Source organism: Agelaius phoeniceus, chromosome 8, assembly GCF_051311805.1.
Source record: "Agelaius phoeniceus isolate bAgePho1 chromosome 8, bAgePho1.hap1, whole genome shotgun sequence".
NCBI classification, from domain to species: Eukaryota; Metazoa; Chordata; class Aves; order Passeriformes; family Icteridae; genus Agelaius; species Agelaius phoeniceus.
Window position 1 is genome coordinate 7,399,537 of NC_135272.1, and position 20,758 is coordinate 7,420,294.

General features: G+C 42.4%; 1 protein-coding gene across 3 annotated transcripts in view; it reads left to right on the forward strand.

The window, feature by feature from the left end:
• ATF6 (activating transcription factor 6) overlaps nt 1-20,758 on the forward strand; it is a 75,622-nt gene that overhangs the window by 15,739 nt on the left and 39,125 nt on the right. For 2 of the 3 annotated variants that reach the window (XM_054637924.2, XM_077181881.1), the window contains 5 exons: nt 8,540-8,683; nt 10,431-10,550; nt 12,307-12,409; nt 13,821-13,885; nt 17,787-17,901. In XM_054637924.2, coding sequence (XP_054493899.1) covers nt 8,540-8,683; nt 10,431-10,550; nt 12,307-12,409; nt 13,821-13,885; nt 17,787-17,901 — 547 coding nt within the window. The remainder of the gene's footprint in view (nt 1-8,539; nt 8,684-10,430; nt 10,551-12,306; nt 12,410-13,820; nt 13,886-17,786; nt 17,902-20,758) is intronic. The other variant, XM_054637925.2, reaches the window with a different exon arrangement.

A 20,758-nucleotide genomic window follows, 5' to 3' on the forward strand; every position in this document is an offset into this window, starting at 1 on the left:
AATTTGAAGACGTGAAAGGGGCTTGTGGGGAGCTAGTGGTCACTCTGCATTAGGTAGCTCTGTGTTACTAAACTCTTGGGTTTGTTGCTGCTTTGTATTGAAAACTGAAGTTTTCACTTATTAAAAGCAGAACTAATTTAGCAGAAATTCTGTTAGTGTTTCTCTTTTATCTGTGTGTTTTATACTAGAAGAGAGGTGCCCAGGAATTTCCCGTCTGTGTGTCAGTGAACTATTCTGTAATCTTAGGGAGTTATTTGGATTTGGATTCAACACATATAAAGACCTCCTTTTATTATTATATAAGAGTGATCGGTGAGGTGTGTGGAGGGAAAAGGGTACATTTTGGTTCAGTTCATTACTGAGATCACCCCCTTGTCCCAGCCTTGCATTCTGTGAGGTGCAAGGCAGGAGCTGGCAACCAGCAGCATTGGCCTAAAGGCAGTGAGCACACAGGCTTTGGCACACAGCAGGGCTGGGAGCTGAAACCAGGGCATCTGAAGCTGGGTGTCCCTGCAAGCCAGGCTCTCCTGCCTCCATATGTGCTTTCTGTGGAGCTGGTGTTGGTCCCACTCCCAGCTGGCATGGCATCCCTGAGACATGGCTGGCTGCTGCCATTGACAAACATCTAATTAGCTGTGCTGGTTTTTTAGCACTTACAACATCAAATCTGGTCATTTTCAAATTATTTCAGTTCCTATATGCCTTTTTCTCCTCCTTTGATTTCCACGTTTGTGTTGGACTATGCCTTAGAGTAAACAGATCTGAAAATGTGTTAAACAAGCACAAACAAGGCTGAAACAAATGGCAACCAAGCACATGTTCTAGTCTAAACAGTCCATATATTTATTTTGGGAATATTTTTATTTTGATTGTCTTCCCTGTTCTCATTTTAATATAAATTGTCTTGTATGTTTGTTTTGGTTTTTTTAATGCAAGTCCTACATGTGATAGTAAAATATTTGCAGGAAAATAACCCAAGTCACATGTAAAAAGCAGGGAAAGAAGAGCAATCACAGAAGATGCAAAAGATAAATTTTCTGCATCTCTTCTTGGGACCATAGCACCAAAGCATGTAAGCTGGTGGCTGTAGCATTATCTTTTTGGCTATAAAAAGTGTTCAGCTAGTTATTTCTTTCCCCATAATCAGTCTGCATAAGTTTACTTGGTGGTTGTCACCTAGCAGCAATCTTAGAGCATTTATTAAGATGTCAGCCAGCCAGAATGTGTCCTAACTACCACTTTAGCTATGTAGTGGACAGAAAACAAAAATATGAAGTTGGAGGGAGGAAAGGCGAATTTGCAAAGAGATGGGAACAGGAGGTTTGAGAGGGTGGTGTGATACTGGTTTTTTTAGTATTATTATAAATTTTGTGTTTTCTTACAAGTTGGCCACCTCTGTATGGCTGGAATCCTTTTCAAACTGGAAAACAGACTTGAAGATGTGCAGAAAGCAGTATTTGTGGTGGAGGATGACTGAGGTGGTGATTGATGTAGCTCAGTACAGCTGCTGCTGCTGCTTCAAAACCTCTTGTGTCTCACTGACCTCAAGCAGCTGCGGTAGAATGGCTGGCCTTTAGCAGAGATTTCATTGCAGCTCCTCTCCAGGGTGTCCTCATGGATTTTCCTCTACTTTCCAGGACTGTCCTGGAAACTGAATAATCTATTCAAAATTTAGATCCACTGAGCAGTTGCAAATAAAGACACCGGCCTGGCTGGCTGAGAAGTGATTTGTCATTTGAAATGAAGAAGCAGTGACTTTTGATTCCTGGAGGACTTAGGGGTGTGTCTAATTTCTTAAATTGGTAGCACAAACAGGAAAAAAATGCAGAAGTGCTAAGAATAATCATCTTTTACTAAAAATGAGGAAATTACCCAAGGATTGTTCAGTTTGCAAGCTACCATGACCTTCTGTTTGTGAGCATAAAGTAATGAAAATAGAAGTCTTTGATAGCAGTACCCAGATTAGCATCCCACCCAGTGTGCAGCATGCCAGTCAGCACTACTGGGATCTGCTAAGCTTTTGGAGCATGAAGGATTTGGGCTGCTGACAGCACCATCCATTGGTCACGCCTGTATTGGTGTCACTGTGGTCTAGTGCCCTTACCTGAGCAATCTTGAGCTGGCATGTGCGAGACCAGGATTATTCTGAGGTGCATTCAGCAGTGGTGTTATGCAAGTTTGCTGTTGTTTGAGACTTTATGCTGGACTCTTTGATTAAAGAAAGAGACCTGTTTTATGGTCAGCAGGAGCGTAGGGATACCTCAGTGATGGGATATTGGAAAGTTAGAGGAATAATGCCAGCAGGGAACATTTTCTGTGTGGGCAAAGGAGCTGATCTTGTTCCCACACCATCACATGCAGCAAGTGTTGTTTTGCTACAGAGGTGTGGGAGCTGTATGTTTGTGCTGGGGTCTGTCAGTGCAGATCCCACCCACAGCTGCCAGGCCAAGGTCCTGGCGTGGTCTGAAATCTCCTCTGTGCTGCCCTGGCAGGTGACCTCAGGCAGTGACATGGTATGTTCAAAAACATCCCAAATGTCCCCCTGAGTAGCATGTGCTGAGTAGGCTGAAGTCTGGCACCTGCCCAACATGAAGGGCAGTGACCAACAGCTCAAACAGCATTCTTTTGGCCTTACATTAGTTTGTTTCCTTAACATTTCTTCTGGACTCTGTGTGTGCTCCTTCCTGCCCCTATTCCAGAGCAAAGTGGGGCAGGTTGGTTGGAACCACGGATGGCTTGCAGGTAGAATGGAACTTCCAAACTCATGGTGACTGCTCAAAGCCTCTGTAAGAGGTGTTCTGAGAGCAGAGAGCTGCAGATCATGGGCTGTACTTCAGGGTCAGTTTCTTTTCCTCAGTTCATCCACTCCTGGGCTTTTTTTGCACTTGATGAAAGATAGAAAAGGATTGGTTTTCTGCTTTTTACAAGCCTCAGTAGCCTCTCATATGTCTTCAGGAGGCTGATAGGCTTAAATGTGATGTATAGTAAACCCACATACAAATGATGACAGTCAAATGCCTATTAATTTCTTACTCACTAGTAGAGAGGAACTGGTGAAATATGAAGAAAATACTGTGAGTTGAGTGCATGAGGCATAAAACAGTGCTATGTGAGGCAGGCCCTTAGCTTCTGGATGTCAAGGAGAGATGAAGCCCTCTGGGTGTTTTAGCAGAAACAGCAGAAGCATCAGGAGACATTTGAGGCTCTTAACGCTTGTAGTACAGGAAACTTTTTATGATGTTTGTGACACTGAAAGAAAATGTTTCAGTGCTGAGCTGAGTGTACATTTGTGTTGGAGATGGCCCAAAGATATAAAACTGCTTCTGCAGCACACCTTTGATCTTGTGTTGTAGTTTCTCCTTGAAGACAGAGGGAGAAATCAAGAGAAAAAGGACAGGCTGAGTGAATTGGACATGGGTCTAGGTTCCAGACCTTTCAATACCTCTCTTGATAGGTTGATGCTGGAACAAAATTGCATATCTTTGGTTTTCTTACAAACTACAAGTCTGGGAGCAGGAAGGGATTCCTTCCTCTGTCCTCTGCTGATCACAGCCACAAGCTTTGGCAATAAAGGCCAGATAATGGTAGGGAGTTTTCTAAGCAAAAAAAAGTGCTCTGGGTGTCAGTATCTGTTTTCTTCCTTTCCTTTCCAGAGGCTTTATTAAAATTTTGCTATTTAAATTAATTGCTATTTAAAGCATGCAAAACACAGCAAAAATATACAAAAACTCCTTTTTGGGTTGCTTTCCTCCTTTTCCACTGCAGAGGAAGAAAGCTGGGCTGCTGTGACAGTGTTCACAGGGGTTTTCAGGTGAGGGAAGAGACGAGAATGTTGACTCTATGTTCAGAAGGCTTGATTTATGATTTTATGATATATATATTACATTTTAACTATACTAAAAAGAGTAGAAGGAAAAGTTTCATCTCAGAGGGCTAGCTAAGCTAAGAATAGAAAGGAATGAATAATAAAGGTTTGTGTCTCAGACAGAGTTCAAGTTAACTGGGCTGTGATTGGACATTAATTGTAAACATCCAAGATGGGCCAATCACAGATGCACCTGTTGCATTCCACAGCAGCAGATAACCATTGTTTACATTTTGTTCCTGAAGCCTCTCAGCTTCTCAGGAAGAAAAATCCTAAGAAAGGATTTTTAATGAAAAGATGTCTGCGACAGGCTGCTCTCTCCAGCCCAGCACTCAGAGGAGGGCAGCTGTGGAGCAGCCCTCAGGAGAAGGCAGAGCCTTGCTGTCAGCAGATGGTGCACTCATCGGGAGTAGAAACAAGAAATACTTTCCAGAGAGTGTCTGGCACTATGGCAGCATTGTCTGGAATCAGTTAGGAAGAGGACAAGGTCTTTGGTTGGTGTCTCCTTGCAATGTCAACTTTAGCTTGTTGGAAACTTCCCAGCTCATACTCAGAGTTCTGTCCCCAGAAAACTCTTTGTTATGATACCACTATTGGCTTTCGTCTACAAATTACTGTACAACTTAAATGTCAGTATTCAAAACTTGAAATGCACAGGATTTGTTCAGCCAGAAGCACAAATGAAATTTAGTTTGGGCTCCTGGCAAGACTTGCTTTCACATTTATCAAACTGACATTCAAACCAAAGTAGTAAAAATACAGCTAAAATATCAGGTGCCGTTGAATGCCTGGAGAAACCGTGGCAGGAGTGCTGCTTTTCTTTCCCTCTTATAATCAAATTTATCTACACATCGGAACAAACATCTGCATGAAGTATTTAGTGGTTCTTTCTTTTTTCCCTTGGATCTGGTTTTGCATCTGAACAAGCCAAGAGCTCAGCCAGCTTGGACAGGGTGTTTGTGGCCTGTGAAAACCCTTTCATGCTCACAGTATCTGGGGTGTCCAAATGCAGGCTCTAAAGCCTTGCTAGGCACCCCAGGTGTGTGAGTGAGCTAAACAAGAAAGATTCCAAGGAAAGATTCCAACTTCTAAAAGACTGTCTTGCCCAGTAAAGCCAATTCTCAGCTTCAGTCTTTTTTGACTTGTAATGTGGGGCAGTAACTCTGTTCCTGCAATTAGCAGGACTTGCACAGGACAGGTATGCCAAAGTGCTCTTCCTTTTCTCATTTTGTAGCTCAACAGGATGAAAAAGCTGACAAGGCTTTTGCCATCTGTCATATCAAACCAGTTCTTAAACTAACTGTTGGTATCTTAGTTGAAAATACTGTTTTTCTGAAGCTTTCTTCCCTCTGAATAGGATCTTCTACCTTTCTTTTTCACATTTTCTGGCCTCTTCTGCCTGATGCTTTTAAATGCCCAATATTTACTTCCTCTCCAGTGTCATGGTGCTGGGATCTGTTCTGTAGACCCTTCCTGTTGCTGCTTGTATTGTTGCTGTTCTGCTTGGCACTTGTGAAGCTCAGCATGCCTGAGGTCAGCAGATGTTTCCAGATGCAGCTCTGAAAGACAGGTCCATCATCATCCCAGCTGCTTGAAGGGACTCCTTGCTCCTAAGTCATGTTTTTCCCCCATATTAATTTGAGATGAAGAAGGAGGAATATTTCTGGTACCCTGTCTCAGGCCCTCAGGTAGCCACATGGCAAGGAAAGGACTTGGAGAAACTGGAGGACATGGACCATTACCTACACGTCCTCTCCTATTTGTTTCCTGAAGATGGAGCCCTATTTATAGACAAACTTCACTAGTGTTCCCTCTGGGGAGAAAGGAAGAGGAAGAAATGATACAACAGAACAACATCATCTGTTCAGATGGGGAAAAAACTAAGAAAACTAGCAAAACTCCCCAAGTAATTAGAAGGTGAAAGTGGGGCAGGATTTCAATTTGTGGGGCTTTTCCTTATCCAGAACTAAAGTTATTTTGGTTTCAGGTCATTGCCACAAACCAGAGGAGCAACAAAGGGGATTTTTACATTTATTTTTTTTTCAGACATATCTGAGACATTGAGAAGGAACAGTCATTTGCAATGTCCTAGAAAAGAATGGGAAAGAGGGAGTGCAAAAGTGGCCTATATAGCAGAAATTGCTGCTAGCTCTGCTTCAAAAGAAAAGTAAACGATCCTGATAAAGGAAAGGGCATTGGAAAAAATACTCTGATATCATATCTTGTTCTCAAGTTTGTGTTCACATTGTGAGAAGTGGGCACCATGGTTTATGCATATAAGGATGGCAAAGCATACTCTGTTTACCTCCTTCTTTGCCTTTTGCTTTTGAAGGTATCTTCTTTCAGGTTGAAACATCCCATGCTCAGTTGATGAAAAGATACAGATGTTTTATGCTTGAGAAGAGGGAAAATAAACATTTCCTGTCTTCTAGAGCTGATGTAATAAATGTGGTCTGTGTGGTTTAGAATGGGTGTGTAGCTAAAACAACTAAATCACAGAAAGGAAGATTAGCTGTGCTTGTGGTGCAGTGTGTGTCTTTATCCTTGGTTTGGATTTTTCTCTGTTCAGAGTTCAGGGTGAACTGCAGTAGGAATGAATTGTATGTGACACTTCACCTCACCAAGCTGGAACCTGAAATAACAAGAATTGCTTTTGCAGAATGAGACAAATAGGAAGGAAGAGCATCATGGATAAAAGGCAGTTTGTTGCAGTTCTGCTTAGATTTTTTTCTCAGCTTTAACTAATTAATTACATGGACAGTTTCTCTGGTTCTGTGTGTCATTTTGAATAGGAAAGAAGAGAAGTAGGATAGGCTAAAACACCAGATCCAGGAGGTCCAGCAGCACACTGGATGGCTGATACATCTCAGGCTGTGGAGAAGGGATTTGCAGGAGAGTTAACAACTTTCAGATCTTCTGAGGGATATTCTTGGTCTAATGAATAAAGTACCATGTACTTTTAGCTGTCATGACTCCAGATTAAGTACAGTAAGGACATTTCACAGGTGAGTAGCTTCCAGCAGGAATGTGATGCATCTGTTTAAACATCAGCCTTAGTTTTGATCTCTGGTTCTTGGGCTTGAGATGCTGCCAGTTGTGCTGATGCTTTCGTTGGCAAAGAAGAGATGTGATCTCATAAAACCTAGTAGGTAGTGGGGATTGATTCTGTAAAATTGGATAGGCCTGGTGTTGCCCGATAGGATGTAATGAATAAACCATCCAGCTTTCTGTGCAGTAGAAGCAATGAGACATTTGGATACCACTGTACACAGGCAGTAAGGAAACTGTAAGTACTTTTCTGCCCATTGGCACAAGTGAAAGCAGAGCCTGTAGCATTTCTGCTGCCCTCATTCCATGCTGCTGCCTAGAAACCTGGAGGAGAGGAGGTAATCAAAGCAACATCAGCCTGAGTCTAGGATTGTCCTGACTCCTCTGTTTCAGAACATGACACAGTTGCTCACAGGGTCACTGCTAATAGGAGTGCAAAAGTGTTGGCAAAAGAGAAGGAATTTCTCGGCAATTTTGTCTGCCTTCTGCTTAATTGTGGAGTATTTAATCTGCCCTCCTTGCTACGTTTTGTCTGTCTCTATTTGTATTTGTTGCCTGTTGCAAAGTGATGCCATGTAAAACCAGGAAATACTCGTCTGCTGGGCAGGAGGGGTGGGGCATGAGTTAAAATACACTCTGTGAACTGCTATCAGCATGAATGGCAGAGATCTCGTCAGTGTGCTGCATTGCATTTTGTTTTCACTCTGTTGCTGCTGGTGATCCTCTGCTGTTGGCAGCCAAGAAGGTTAGGATTTGGGTTTGTAAACATGCATATTTCAGGAAGCAACTGTGTTATGAAAGAGGAAAGCCAGCCGCTGGAGGGGAGAAATTGAAGTATTGCTTCTGTGCTTTTGAGAGTACTCAGTTGTAGCTCACCCTTCTGAAGATGCAGGTCTGGTGCAGCAGTGGTGGGGTTGCCTGTTCACATATGCAGTGCTGCTCCCTCTCTGCATGGAGGACAGCACAGACACTCCTGGCTGGCTTAGCAGCCTCCAGGCCAGGATCCTTCAGTCCATGCCAGCACACACCAGATCAGGGTGTCTGGCACCATGGCCTATTGCCCATGGGGCTGTTGGCCCTGCCAGTTGTTCTAAATCCAAGTAGAATTGAACATATTTAAGTTTGTGTACAGTCCTGGTAGATGTCTGGCATAACATTCCAGGCTTGCAGCTGCACGGAATTTGATAGCTAAGTTTTCCTTACATGTTGTATTCATATAAACTATGTAGATTGTACTTTGAGGCTGATGAAAGTTGAAGTTTTGGCGTGCTTTGACTTGACTGTAGATAATTTTCTTATCCCTGTAGACCTGGGTTACAAGAAGAGTGTTCTTAGTTTCAGCAGGTGAAGTTTGTGTGAGGGAATGTGAAAACTAGAGCATCTGAATCCTTCAATCAATTAAAACTGAAAAAGAGAACAGAAATGCTTTTCTGACTACTACTGCTTTGAACAATGATGTTATAATGACACCTCAGTTTTTTACAGTAGATACAACATGAACCTTATCCATGTAATGTAACAGCAGCCAGAAACTTCTCCACCTGAGTGTTTAATGCCTTACAGAAAAGTGCCTTGCAGACCTCTTACGTGTGTGATACATTTTGCTATGTTTATTATGTTTTCCAGTGTATTTGAAAAGGATCCCAATGGAGTGGATTCTACTGTGAGTTCTAACCACCGGACCAGAAATCTTCTGGAGTTCTCAGCTCACCAGGAGTCCAGCACAGCTCAGAAGATACCTGAGGGCATCGTTTCTGAGAAGAGTAACAGGTGAGATCAGACCTTTTACATATTTTGGGTGGCAGAGGGCACTGGTGCTTTTAGCCCTCACTGCCTTGCTCACCTTTTTGGCCGGTGCTCTTGCTGCTTTTACAGGGTACCTGAGTTCTAAGCACAGTGTTTTGAAAGCTTCTCAGTTTGCTTTTCAAATGAATATGATGTTTTATCTCCCAGAGTACCCAATGTGTAGAGCTTCAGAAGTGTACACGTGGCTGTGCTGCACAGTGTTAGGGAAGGGAGCTTATCCACAAGTGCTTGTCACCAAGACTTTCAGGACCTTCTTCAATTCAGCTGTTTGCTTTTTTCCTCTGATCTATAGTTTAGGTTGCATAGTTGTGATAGCTGTCATGTTATCTATCTCTTCTTACTTTTCATGCTGGAGTACTTGTTTTCTTAGTTGCTCCAGAGAAGACTGGGGAAGTTCATGAGTAAGAACACACTATGCACTTAGCAGTCTCTTTTTCATTTTAAAAAGTCCATCTGAGTCCATCCCTGTGCTTATCCATTATTTAATTCAATACTGTCTCTTTCAGGCTTCCTAGATCTCCAGCATGCAGTGTATAAGTGAACATATAATTGCCTCCAGATTGAAGTCTGGCTAATACAGCTCATGTTTTCCCGTTACAAGATCTATCCTATTAGACTGTCCCTTTCCAGCAGAGTGTTTTGGCTGGTTGAACAAAGCCAGGCACAGATGTGCAGAAAGCCCTAATGTATTTTGCCATGCAAAAAGAAAGCAATAAATCAGGAGCATTTTAAGGCTGTAGCCATGGTGAGGGCTTTGTATCCTACGTGCTGCGTTTCAGACCATGACCTGTGGGACAGAAGAGTGGAGTGGTTCTCTTAGGAGGATGTGCTCGTGCCTGTACCTCCTTTTCTTTCTCTGCTTCACCCTGGGTTTGGCAAGCTGTGAGCTCTTTGCTGCATATTCTTTATCAGTCCTAGATGCAGTAGAGAGAAGCGGACATGAAGTTGGAGAGAAAGCTGGGAAAGGGAGGGGATTATGAATAAGGCTTTCATAAGCTCTTATACCTGAATTTTCAGAAAGAAGTTGAGGTTCAGGAGCTACAAGTCTGTCAAAATCAAGAGGACTAAAGCTGTTACATTGATAACCAGTCAAGAGAGAAACCTACATTAGATATTTGGTGATAAATAGTTAACCCCTCAGGAATTGCTGAGAGTGTTATGGATTTTTGTACTGAGAAATACATGCTCCTTTTCAGTTCTTATCAAAACTAAGCTAGTTTCTGGAGACAGAGATGTAAATCTTCTCCATTCAGTTATAATATAGTTTGTGGCTGCTCAGTTGTTACATAGGTTATGGTCTTTCTATCTGCATGGTTTTAGTGGATAATAAATTTAGTATTTCTGTAGCAAGTCTTCCAGAGCGCTGGAATGAAAAAGTAAGTTGTGTCTGCAGACATCACATAGTTTGCATACTATGAGGAATATTTTACAGACTACATATTCTATCAATATCTGGCCTTCTTGGGAAGAGATCCAACATCTGCTAATGCTCATCTGTCTGCCCTGCACTGAGAGCTGTCAGCCTCCTTTGAGGGATTGACTAAGAACATTGGATGTTTGATAGGAATTGTTACTCACCTGTTTCAGAGGTCTCACTGGAGCAGCTGTAACGTTCATGGATCTGCTGGTGATAGTGCTCATTCTCTGGTCAAAGGGTCATGAAAAAGTTTTTTAAGGGATTTCTTGCTGTGCTTTTGTTGATTTTTCCCAGGTATGACCGTTCTGTATCTGATAATAAAGCACTAATGATAGTCTCAGAAGAACCACTGTTATATATCTCACCACCACCACCCCCCTGCCGGCCTCTGATCAACAGGACAGAGTCGCTGAGGTGAGAAAACAACCTGTTGAGAGCATTTACAGTTTATTAGGGGTTGATACATCAACTCTGTGTTGGCCGAGTGCTGCTGGACAGCTGTGGATGATACTGTTGTCCATTCATGGTGTTTATCCAGTACGTGACCAGTGTCTTCTAAGTGTCTGCGCTGTCCAATGCCTGTCACAGACACATTTTATGAAAAATCCTTTCCTTAGGATTTTTTCTCCTGAGAAGCTGAGAGGCCTCAGGAAAAAAATGTAAACAATGGTTATCTGCTACTGTGGAATGCAACAGATGGAGGTGTGATTGGTCTCATGTGGTTGTTTCTAATTAATGGCCAATCACAGTTAGCTGGCTCGGACTCTCTGTCCGAGCCACAAGCCTTTGTTATCATTCTTTCTTTTTCTATTCTTAGCTAGCCTTCTGATGAAATCCTATCTTCTATTCTTTTAGTATAGTTTTAATATTATATATATAATAAAATCATAAATCAAGCCTTCTAAAACATAGAGTCAGATCCTTGTCTCTTCCCTCATCCTAAGACCCCTGTGAACACTGTCACACAATGCCTGCTGTCATAAGGACAGATCTACTTGGATCTTTGTAATCTTTCCATGATTTTTAGTAATGATTTTCACCACTCTATTTTCACACTGGTCATTTGCAATAACCAAATAACAATTTTCTGATTGTCTGGGGGGTTTTCATGACTTAAAAGAGAGATCACTTTCATATGTAGAAGTGTTAATGATGTAGAAATCAAGTCCAGCTAAAAGCCTTTCCCAGCTGAGTTATATAAAAGATGGTCTTCTATTCTTCAGCTTCTGATAGAAGCAGTCTGAACCTGACATTGCAGATGTTCTTTTTTCACTGTTCGAAAACACTTAGCTCCACTTTTTCTGTAGATATGAGTCACTAACCTTATATCCATTCTCTTTGTCCATTCTTTCTCTCAGATTTATTTGCCAAAATTCATCCTTAATCAATAATTTGTCTTGAATTAATCAACTTTTGATTTTAAATTTAAGTGGTCCCTCCAGTAATTTCAAAATTACTGTTTGTTGGGCAAAAGGAAGTATAAAAGAATGGGTGTTCCCACATCTATTTTATGTGGGAACACCCGTGAATCTAATATTTATAGATAAATCTTAAAATTGTATTTTCTTCCTGTGGTATTAAAAATAAGTTATTATAAGGTGAAATAATAGTAATCTTCCGTGTCTATGATGCCTTGTAGTGGCTACCTAGAACAGAGGCTAGACAAGACTAACAGAGTAAAAGCAGGGTATTTATTAAAGGCCTTCAATAGGTACAGCTTGGGCAGTCGAAGCCCACCCAGAGCCTACACCCAAAAATGGATGACAGGTCATGGGTTTTCATACTTTTGTATGTTTGGTCCATTTGCATATTGGTGGTTAATCTTCCAATTACAGGTTCAGGTAATGAAGTAATTTAACCCAAGTTTGCACCCCCCCCCCCCCCCCCAACTCACTTTTGTTTATGTTTCTCAGGGCCTAAGGCAGGGAGGTGTCTTTGATTCCCAGGCCTAGAGAGGAATTGTTGTGTCTGACCAAAATGTAAAGACAGTAGCTAACACTGTATATGGAGTTTAGAGCTATACGCTAAAGAACTGCAGGATTACAAGTATATGAAAAATATACAAGCTAAAATCCTAAGGCATCATCTATATGGCAGCTAAACTGTTGTATAACACTAAACCATTGTGCTAGTGTTGTTTGCAGTCTGTGCTGATGCTGTGCTTTCCTAGGCTGACCCATGAGCTGCGAGGATGGGTTCACAGGCACGAGGTGGAACGCACGCGGTCCCGGCGGCTGAGCAACAGCCAGCAGCAGCGAGCACGAGTCCCACAGGTATGTGAACAAAAAATCATTCTATGGAACACTCTCCCTCACTTGCTTGCACTTGGCATCATAGACAAAAGTGGCCATCGTGCCTGTAATTAGGGCAGCCAACACATCCCATTTTAAATTGTGTGTTTGGTTATTATTACATTGTCAGATTTGTTCTTCCATTCCTGCTCTTGGATTCAGGGTTTTGAATTGGTTTTTGCAGCCATCAAAAAATGTTCAGCATTTTCTAAAATTAAATAAATTGTTATCCTTTTTATGGCTTCTCTGTAAGGATAAGCAATTGCTTAGTGGAGAGAAATACAACCTCTACAGCACATTCATCTGACTCACTGTTAAGGGTGACAGCTGATTCATTTTGTTGAAATATTTCTATTGTTTAAATTATTGCTAGAGGGATTATTTTTTTTGTACGACTACAGAATTATGAGACATGTGCTCATATTTCTCATTTTTTAAAATCTCTTTTATCTAGATGGCATACTTATATCAAGGCTGAAATTAAGACAATGAATTTTCAAAATATTTAAATTGATTAGATGTAGCAATGTTGCGGCGGGCGGTTGTCCAGAGTGCCGTGACCTTCCCAAAGAAGCGTCTTGAAAAAGACACCTCGGGAGCACAGCGTGTCTGTGCTCACACCGGCTGATTTCAGCTCTGTCGGGACCCAGGCGACGCAGAAGGAGAGACAGGGTCTTTGTGTGTGCTTCCAGGGAGAGCCTTTATTGAGCTTCTTCCTCAAAGGAGCCCAGAGACAAAGAGCCACTTAGGCCAGGAAAGCAGGAGTTTATCTAGGGATCTCGAGGGGTAGGACACAACACCAGGACCAGTGGGATGAGGGCACAGGGGTGGAGCAAGGGGGAAGGGCCAGTGGGGTAGAAGAAATCAACCTGCAGTCGCAAAGGTCTCTGGGGTTAATTTTCTTGCTCTCCATTACCAAAAGGGTTGTAGCTTGGGTTGGCCCTCCAGGGGGGTGTGGTGGGCTTTCCCTTTGCTTATTCTCTGGCCCCCACACAGTAATAGCTTTAAAAGAATTGAGCATTACAATGTGGGAAAGACTGCAGTATTCTAGAGAAGAAGTGTTGTGTATTAAACTTGAGATCATTCTCACCTGTGTCCAGAGCAGAATGGATGAATGTTTAGAAATGTTGTCTGTGGTGCCAAGCTACCTTTCTCGTCTCTGAATGTTGGCTTCAAATTTGGCTGTATTAAAATCTTGCCGGTTTTGTTGTTCCAACTTGATTGATGACCATTTCAGTTTCTCATGTTTCAGTGGAAAAATGCACGTTTCTGTTGCAGGGTACTGATTAACCTCTGCCCCCCATTCTGTGTGTTGTATTTAATGTAGTGGCAAACCACAGAATTGCTTATTGGTTTCACTTTGTGTCATCTTTTCTTTTTTCCCCTTTTTCAGAGCTCCCTCAGTGACAAAGCAGATTCCCAGCTAATGGCCATGCCTTACACAGACACCAGTCTCAGGTAAGGCAGAACAGCTTCTTTGTTACTGCTTTCTACTTAGTAACCTAGTTTTTCACCAACAGTTGATAAAGAATGACCATTTTCATCTTCTCGGGGTTCTTAAGCCAAATACATCTACTTTTCTTGGTCTAGTTCTGTCCCTTAGCAAATAACAGCTTCTAATTATTTATATTACAGTTGAAGGGACCCCTGTATCACAGCTGTACTCTTCCAGGGCTTTTCTAGCTATGAATTCTAAGAAAATCTTTGCTTTGCTCTCCAGAATCCCTTTCTAAACAGATTTGAATATTTAGGGAAAAACAGGGGGAACTGACTTTGGACTCTGAGAACATCGTTAGTTTATAAGAAGGTTTCAAAGAGCCATGAGTCTGATAAGGGAAAGGTTTCTCTCATTATCTTCAAGGGTAGAGCTAGCACCAAATTATTATGATGAACTTAAAGTACCATTGTATCTCATTTGCATTCTTTGTCTCCATCTGCTGACTTTTCTCTAGTGATTATTGGAGCATGTTAATGGATAGTTTCCTGATGTCCCCTGCGCACCCCTCCTCATAACTATCCTGTCCCTCTTCCCTGGGAAGTACTGGACAGAAAAGATTTAGGAAACAAAATTTCTCTCTCCTGATCTCTGTGTGAAACTGTTTAGAAGACTGTCTGCTTTGAAGTGCCAAAGAGGAGTGTAAGAGCAGAATGGAGTATGGAGGGGACTTTTTGGTGAGAACACCACCTGAAATGGTGCTGTGGGAAGTAAGACAGTTGTGGCCCTCCTGTTTGCACTGCTACTTTGAAATCAGCATCAGCCTGGGGGAAAAGAGCAAGCTGCAGGCAAATGTTACGGAAAACAGGCTGTCAAATTTTGATACATCTTGACTTACAAGAAAAAAAAAAAGCTTTTTGAGTTCTACAGGCAGATGAAGGATAGCTGCTTCAACTGAGCACTGATGAACAAGCCTCAAGCCATAAGGCAGTTTAATATACATGCTTGCATTACTCTTGAAAAAGAATTATCTGGATTATTGGAAACAGCGTGAAACATCATGCATCTGTTGTATTCCAAAGGAAGTGAGATTTTTTGGGGTTTTTTCAGATTAAGGATGTTTATGTGAACAGGACTGGTGAGTCATGGCAGCTGCATACTGAGACTGTCCTGGAACTGCCAAGAACATATAACAGATTTCCAGTTCTTCTTGGAGCCACCAGCTATTAGGTGCTCCATGAAATCATAGAATCAAGGGAAGTTTAGGTTATAAAGGACCTCTGGAGATCTCTAGTCCAATGTCCTACTCAAAGGCTTAACTTCAGGTTTACTGAATGCCTCTGTTAGAAGACTCTCCTTCTCCATTGTAATCTTTATCAGGAAGCTGAGGGTTGAAAAGAATTTCAGTGAAGTCATAGCAGTGGAGGAGATAAATTTAAGATGATTTAAAAGAAAATCATCAACACCCCTCATCTCTTTATAGTCCGTGTAGCTTTTTTCAGAGGTGATTTTGTTGAGGGCTTATGTAAGAGTGCTTCTTAAGGCTTCAGGTATCAAAATGAGACTCTCCAGTTATTTTCCTAAGTTTTGCACTGTTAGGATTGTGGTTCTTGATGCATGAAGCACTGTGTCCTGCTTCATTTCTTCCCAAAACAAGCCTGTGTGCAACATCCCAATGCTCTGTGATGCATAACAAGCAGTGTCCTTCAGAGTTTTAAAACAAAAGTTCTCTTTATCTCCCAGTAAATAGCCAGGTTCAGCATCATTGTTTGGGATACGCAATTTAAGATGGTGCTTTCTTGTAATATGCCAAAGTGTTACTTAAAAAACGATAGTTTTGCACCTGGTTTTGGTTCTGGAGTTAATCCCTCCCTTTGGTGGAGCGGTCCATCGCAGTTATCGGCAGATGTGATGTCCTGCCTTGCAATATGTCACAGCATACACATATGTTGCAGTTGAGATGGCCATGATACACAGAGTATCATCATACAATTTCAGAAAGCTTCAGCCCTTACAGAGTAACACCATACCACATCAGAAGGCTTCAGGTGTCTGCCCGTACAGAATGACATCATATCCCTTCAGAAGGCTGCAAACATCTGCCCCTCTTGTTCTTTAGCCCAACCTTTGATACCTCTCATTGTTCATGCATTGTACCTGTGTCCCCTCTGTTCCCTTCTGTGATTGGTCAGTACAGCTGGGCACTCCATGTCTCATTGCTTTCAATACTGTTCACTTGCTTTTCACAGTTGTAGCCCATTAGGGATGAGGCTTGGCCACAGCCGCATTCCCAATTACCACAAACTGTGTACCTACAATAAGCCCCTGGTATCGCTCATATTCGATGTTTTACACAACCAGGAGAGCTTTGGAAAGACCCTGTGGTTTCTAAGTGCTTTGGGGCAGTTTTTTCCTGGGCTGGTTTTCAGGTCTTGTTGTGTCACATGGAATGTGGGTGAGCACACAACTCTGTGTACCCTGTGTCAGTTCTCAGGATGTGTTGTATGTGCAGTGCTGTGCCTTCCATCACAGCCCAGCTCCAGTGCTGGTGCCTTTCATCACAGCCCAGCTCCATGCTCCATCTCAGGAGGGACTTGCTGTGCCTGCGTATTTTTGTGAATGAGTAATCAAGCTCAAATTAGCTCCAGTCTTTGTTTCCTGTGTGTGAAGGACAGGAGCTGTTTCCTCTCATGCATAGCTCTACAGAAAGGGATGTGTAGAGTAGAGCTGCCTGCTCCTGATCCCCCCAGGACTTACACCCCCAGTCCTATGAAAGGGCAACTGCCCTGTCAGCTGCAGTCTTCTGCTTGTAACAGGACTCGGTTAGCAGTGGAAGAGAAGATGGTGACAGCCTGTTATTACCGCTGCTTGAGAAAATCTCTTGGTGATAGATTTGCCCCTTGTTATATTTTATAAACGTACTAAAATAATCTAAATTAGCCCTCCCAGTTCAAAACCTGGGTCAGCAGAAGACAACTTGGTAGGGGAGGGATGCCTGGTCAGTGTCCTTGCTGCAAACACACAGTGTGCTATTAAAGTGGAGGAAATTAAAATGACAGGTTGAAGGCCCAGCTAATGGTTTCCCTGAGTACAGCTTTCCAGTGTGATTAAATAAGTTCTTTTGGAATGGGATTGGGGAAGTATTAATGATAGCAGTATATGCTAGGAATTTCTCACCTTTCCAAGATAAACAGTGGATAAGTACCATGACTGTAGGAATTGCCAGTGTTTTGGCTTAGAATGGTTTGGAGCATCTTTTCCTCGTGTCTCATGTGTAAGATGAGAACCGTGGAAAAGATAAGCTAGAATTATGTGAATATCTTATTTTTGTTCCTCTGTCTAAATTGAAATCAAGAACAAACCTTGGAGTAGACCAGGGGAAAAATCTTTGAGTTGACAAGAGGACACAGCAGAAAAAAAGAAAAGAAATGTGGGTGAGAAAGAAGGTGAATTTGTCATTTGACAGTAAATTCAAAGCTTTGTTTATGCTTAACTTTGTACTTCTTTCAATTTCAGTGGTTTGGGTTCTTAGCAGTAAAAGAAAATTATTTCATTACTAAATAGTTTGGTACTTTGTTTCAGAATGACATTTTATCCTTAAATTTATTTTCAGAAGTCATCACAATTTTTCAGACACTTTAGGTTGAAACCTTTTTTTCCTGTTGAGCTAGCAAACAGGTTTTTGCTGGCCTCAGAAGCATGAACAAAAACAAATCTGGAAACTTTGCCACAGTAAGACCTTTGAAACACCTTGAACTTTCAAAAAGTACTGAGTAGTTTCATTGTCTTCACCTGTGTTCTGTGTTCCTCAAGCTTCTCTCAGTGGAGGAAGAGCTGGAGTTCCTTGAAAAAGCAGGTCTCCAAAGTCTCACTGAAATTGACTGTCTTGTCTAAAATAATTACCTTTGCCCTTCTTTATTTCAGCAGGAACTCAGGGAATGAGCTGCAAGTGTATTATGCCTCTCCAAGGAGCTATCAAGACTTCTTTGAAGCAATTCACCGAAGGGAAGATACCTTCTATGTGGTGTCATTCCGCAGAGTAAGTGTAGCAGGGGCTGGTACTGGCCTTTTACTCAGGTCCCTAAGATTGCTTCTAGCAGAGATACCAAAGATGACTTAGTCAAGATTGAAGGTAAATTTGTTTCTTGTGAAATTATGCTTCTCTGTGTCCTTTACAAGTAACATGGCCAGATCATGGTCTTTGTAAAACATGCCCATCATACTGGGAATGGAAAGAGTTTTGCAGGAAACATTATAGTGCCAGGGCAAGACAGCCCAAAATTGCATGAACTTTGTGGTTCAACACACATTAGAGCTACTTAATAGGGGTACAAACCTTCTCTGCTTCTGAGTATAGGAACAAATATACCCTCTGCATAAATTATTACTGTTAGCACAATACAGTTTCTGTCCTCCCCTAAAACTCTTGCATTTGCAGTTTTATGTATCACATATTGCAGCTGTACAGACTGCATGTGCAGGGCCACAATTTTTCTGCTGTTTTGTGACACAATTGTAAGTTGGCACAGATGAGCAGGCCTGCTGTCTGTGCTGAGATACAGCAGAGGCTTGTGCTGCAGCTTTGTCAGGCACAGCCTCACATCTGCAGCACAGTTACTGATGGTAAAAGCTGTTATAAAATGGAATTTCAGGTGTCTGATGGCACTTTCTGCACTGCAAGCCTGACTAGTGTCAAAGCCAGGACAGCTGCAGCAGTGAGAAGCTGGTTGGGATCTGGTGATGGAAATGATCAAGGCAGACAGTGGTTGAAACACCAGCCTGGAGTTGGAGGAACTTCTTTCCTCCCTTTTGCAGAGATCTCGAGGAGTCATTAGATATGTCTGTTATGCACATTTGGCTCACCCTGGGCCTTGCTGAGCCTCCTGCCCTGCCATTTTGCAGTTGGGGTATTAGATGAGAATGTGCATGTTCTGTGCATGTTCACACCCAGCTGTGATCCTCCCAGGACCCTGCAAAGCTCCATTTGTTTCTTCTTCATAGGAGAGACCCGAGAGGGGCCCTGAAGTAGTGGGCACCAGTAGTGGCCATGACAACAGCTCACCCAGCTAAAACCAGTTCTGTGTAGGAACACGCAGATCAGCACAGCTAGTTTGAGCAGCTCCTGTGTTGTCATAACTACCAATCTATAGATGCCATAGGTACATAGGTAATACAGCCCTGTTCCACCTGGTACATAGCAAGTTTCTTGATTTGTGAGATGCACGTCTGTAGAAAAGGTTCAGGCAAAATAAAAATAGCGGTGCTCTTCTTAGTATTAAGGTTTTATGCTGAGTAGAAATATGAGGTTAGCTTCCAGTCTTGGTATTACTTGGTTGTGTCACAAGGCTGGAATTTTGTTATTAAATGCTTGGCATGTTCTGCTGTTCTTTCAGCTAGCAACACAAATATAGCCAGCACCAGGCTCCACATATCCTGAGGATGAGGAGAAGGGAGCAGAGAATAAGTTTTCCTGGAAACTCTGAACAAAAATCAGAGCAGTGTTTGTAGAGTTCTGCACTTGGGGCCATTGCTTCAGCCCACCTGAATGCATGTACATGTCCATAGGTCCTGTTTACACTGTTGGGTTAATGACCTGGAAGTTGTCAGCTCTCATTTCAAGTCGCAGAGCTATCCTTGGAAACAGTGTGTCTTGTGCCACAGAATCCCTACAGCTTGCTCTGCTCTCTTGCTGGGAGGGATGCAGGGGCCTTTTAAAACCATCTATGAAGTTTATTTGGTTGCAAAGCTTTTGGTATTTCTGTTTTATGAATGAAGTGTCCTCAAATAGAAGGCAGTTTCATGCATTACCTCATTTATTGTTTAAACAGGGCAAACCTGATCTAGCAGCAAGCTCTGCCCTGAGGCACTTTTCAATGATTTGCTTAGATTCTTTTGTGAGTGCAGAAGAAAGGACTCCTGCACAGCCAGAGGGGTGCCATCAGCAGGGCCCCAGCCTGGGAAGGTGCCCTTTCACCTCCTCCTGGGGATTGCTGACTTCATTTTCTCTGGACCGCAGCTCCCTTTTCCCTACTGATTAGGAGCTGTAAGAGGACTGATTCCCCCCACAGTGCTATCCCAAAGTTCACTTGTGTTGCTTGTGCTTGTCCAAGTGAGGAGCCAAGGCCTGGAGATGAAATGTTTTGTTCTCCTCTCTCGCTGTTTGCCATGCAGACACTCCCACATACTTAATAAGCTGTTACAGCCCTGTAACATAAAAAACAGAACAAGAATGCTGTAGTTAAAAGTTGCAGGGAGTGGGTGGTTCTGGTTGTAGTGCTCCAAGTGGAAGGTGGACTGTGGTTGTCAGGAGTTCCTTTCCACTTGATGTCCCTGGATCCTCTTTCCCCATTTCCTGCTCTGCAGCCTCACAAACCCCAGCATTTCTCCTGGATGCCTGTGATAAAATGGAACATTTTTTGTGTGTTCTCATTTGCACTGCAGAAGCCATGCCCTGAGTTCCTTGGATTTTCTAGAAAATGGGATTTGCTAGGGCTACCCCTGCCTCTTACATGGTAGGACTCAGCCAAGACGTCTGGAAATGCAGGACTGGGAAGCAAAGCTGTTGCACACTGCATGTTCTTCTGGTGATGCTTGCTACCTGTAAGACTGAGATTCCCATGATCTCATCAATTTTATTTTCTCTCCTTTGTCTTGGAAGGCTTGCAGGTCCGCATATTTACAGTTAAAGTTTACGTGGGTTTTTTTTTCCTTTTTAAGGAGGAGAGAGGAAAATAAAGTAGCATTTGGATCAGCTGAGTCCATAGAAGAAGCAGGGTTTTTGCTCTGGGTCTAAAGAAATGAATTTGTTGCTATTATCAGGGGAATCTGTAATGTCATTTTAAACAAGAGTCTGCTGCTCTGCCAACCCCCTTGATTTCTGCTCTGTAATGTCTGTG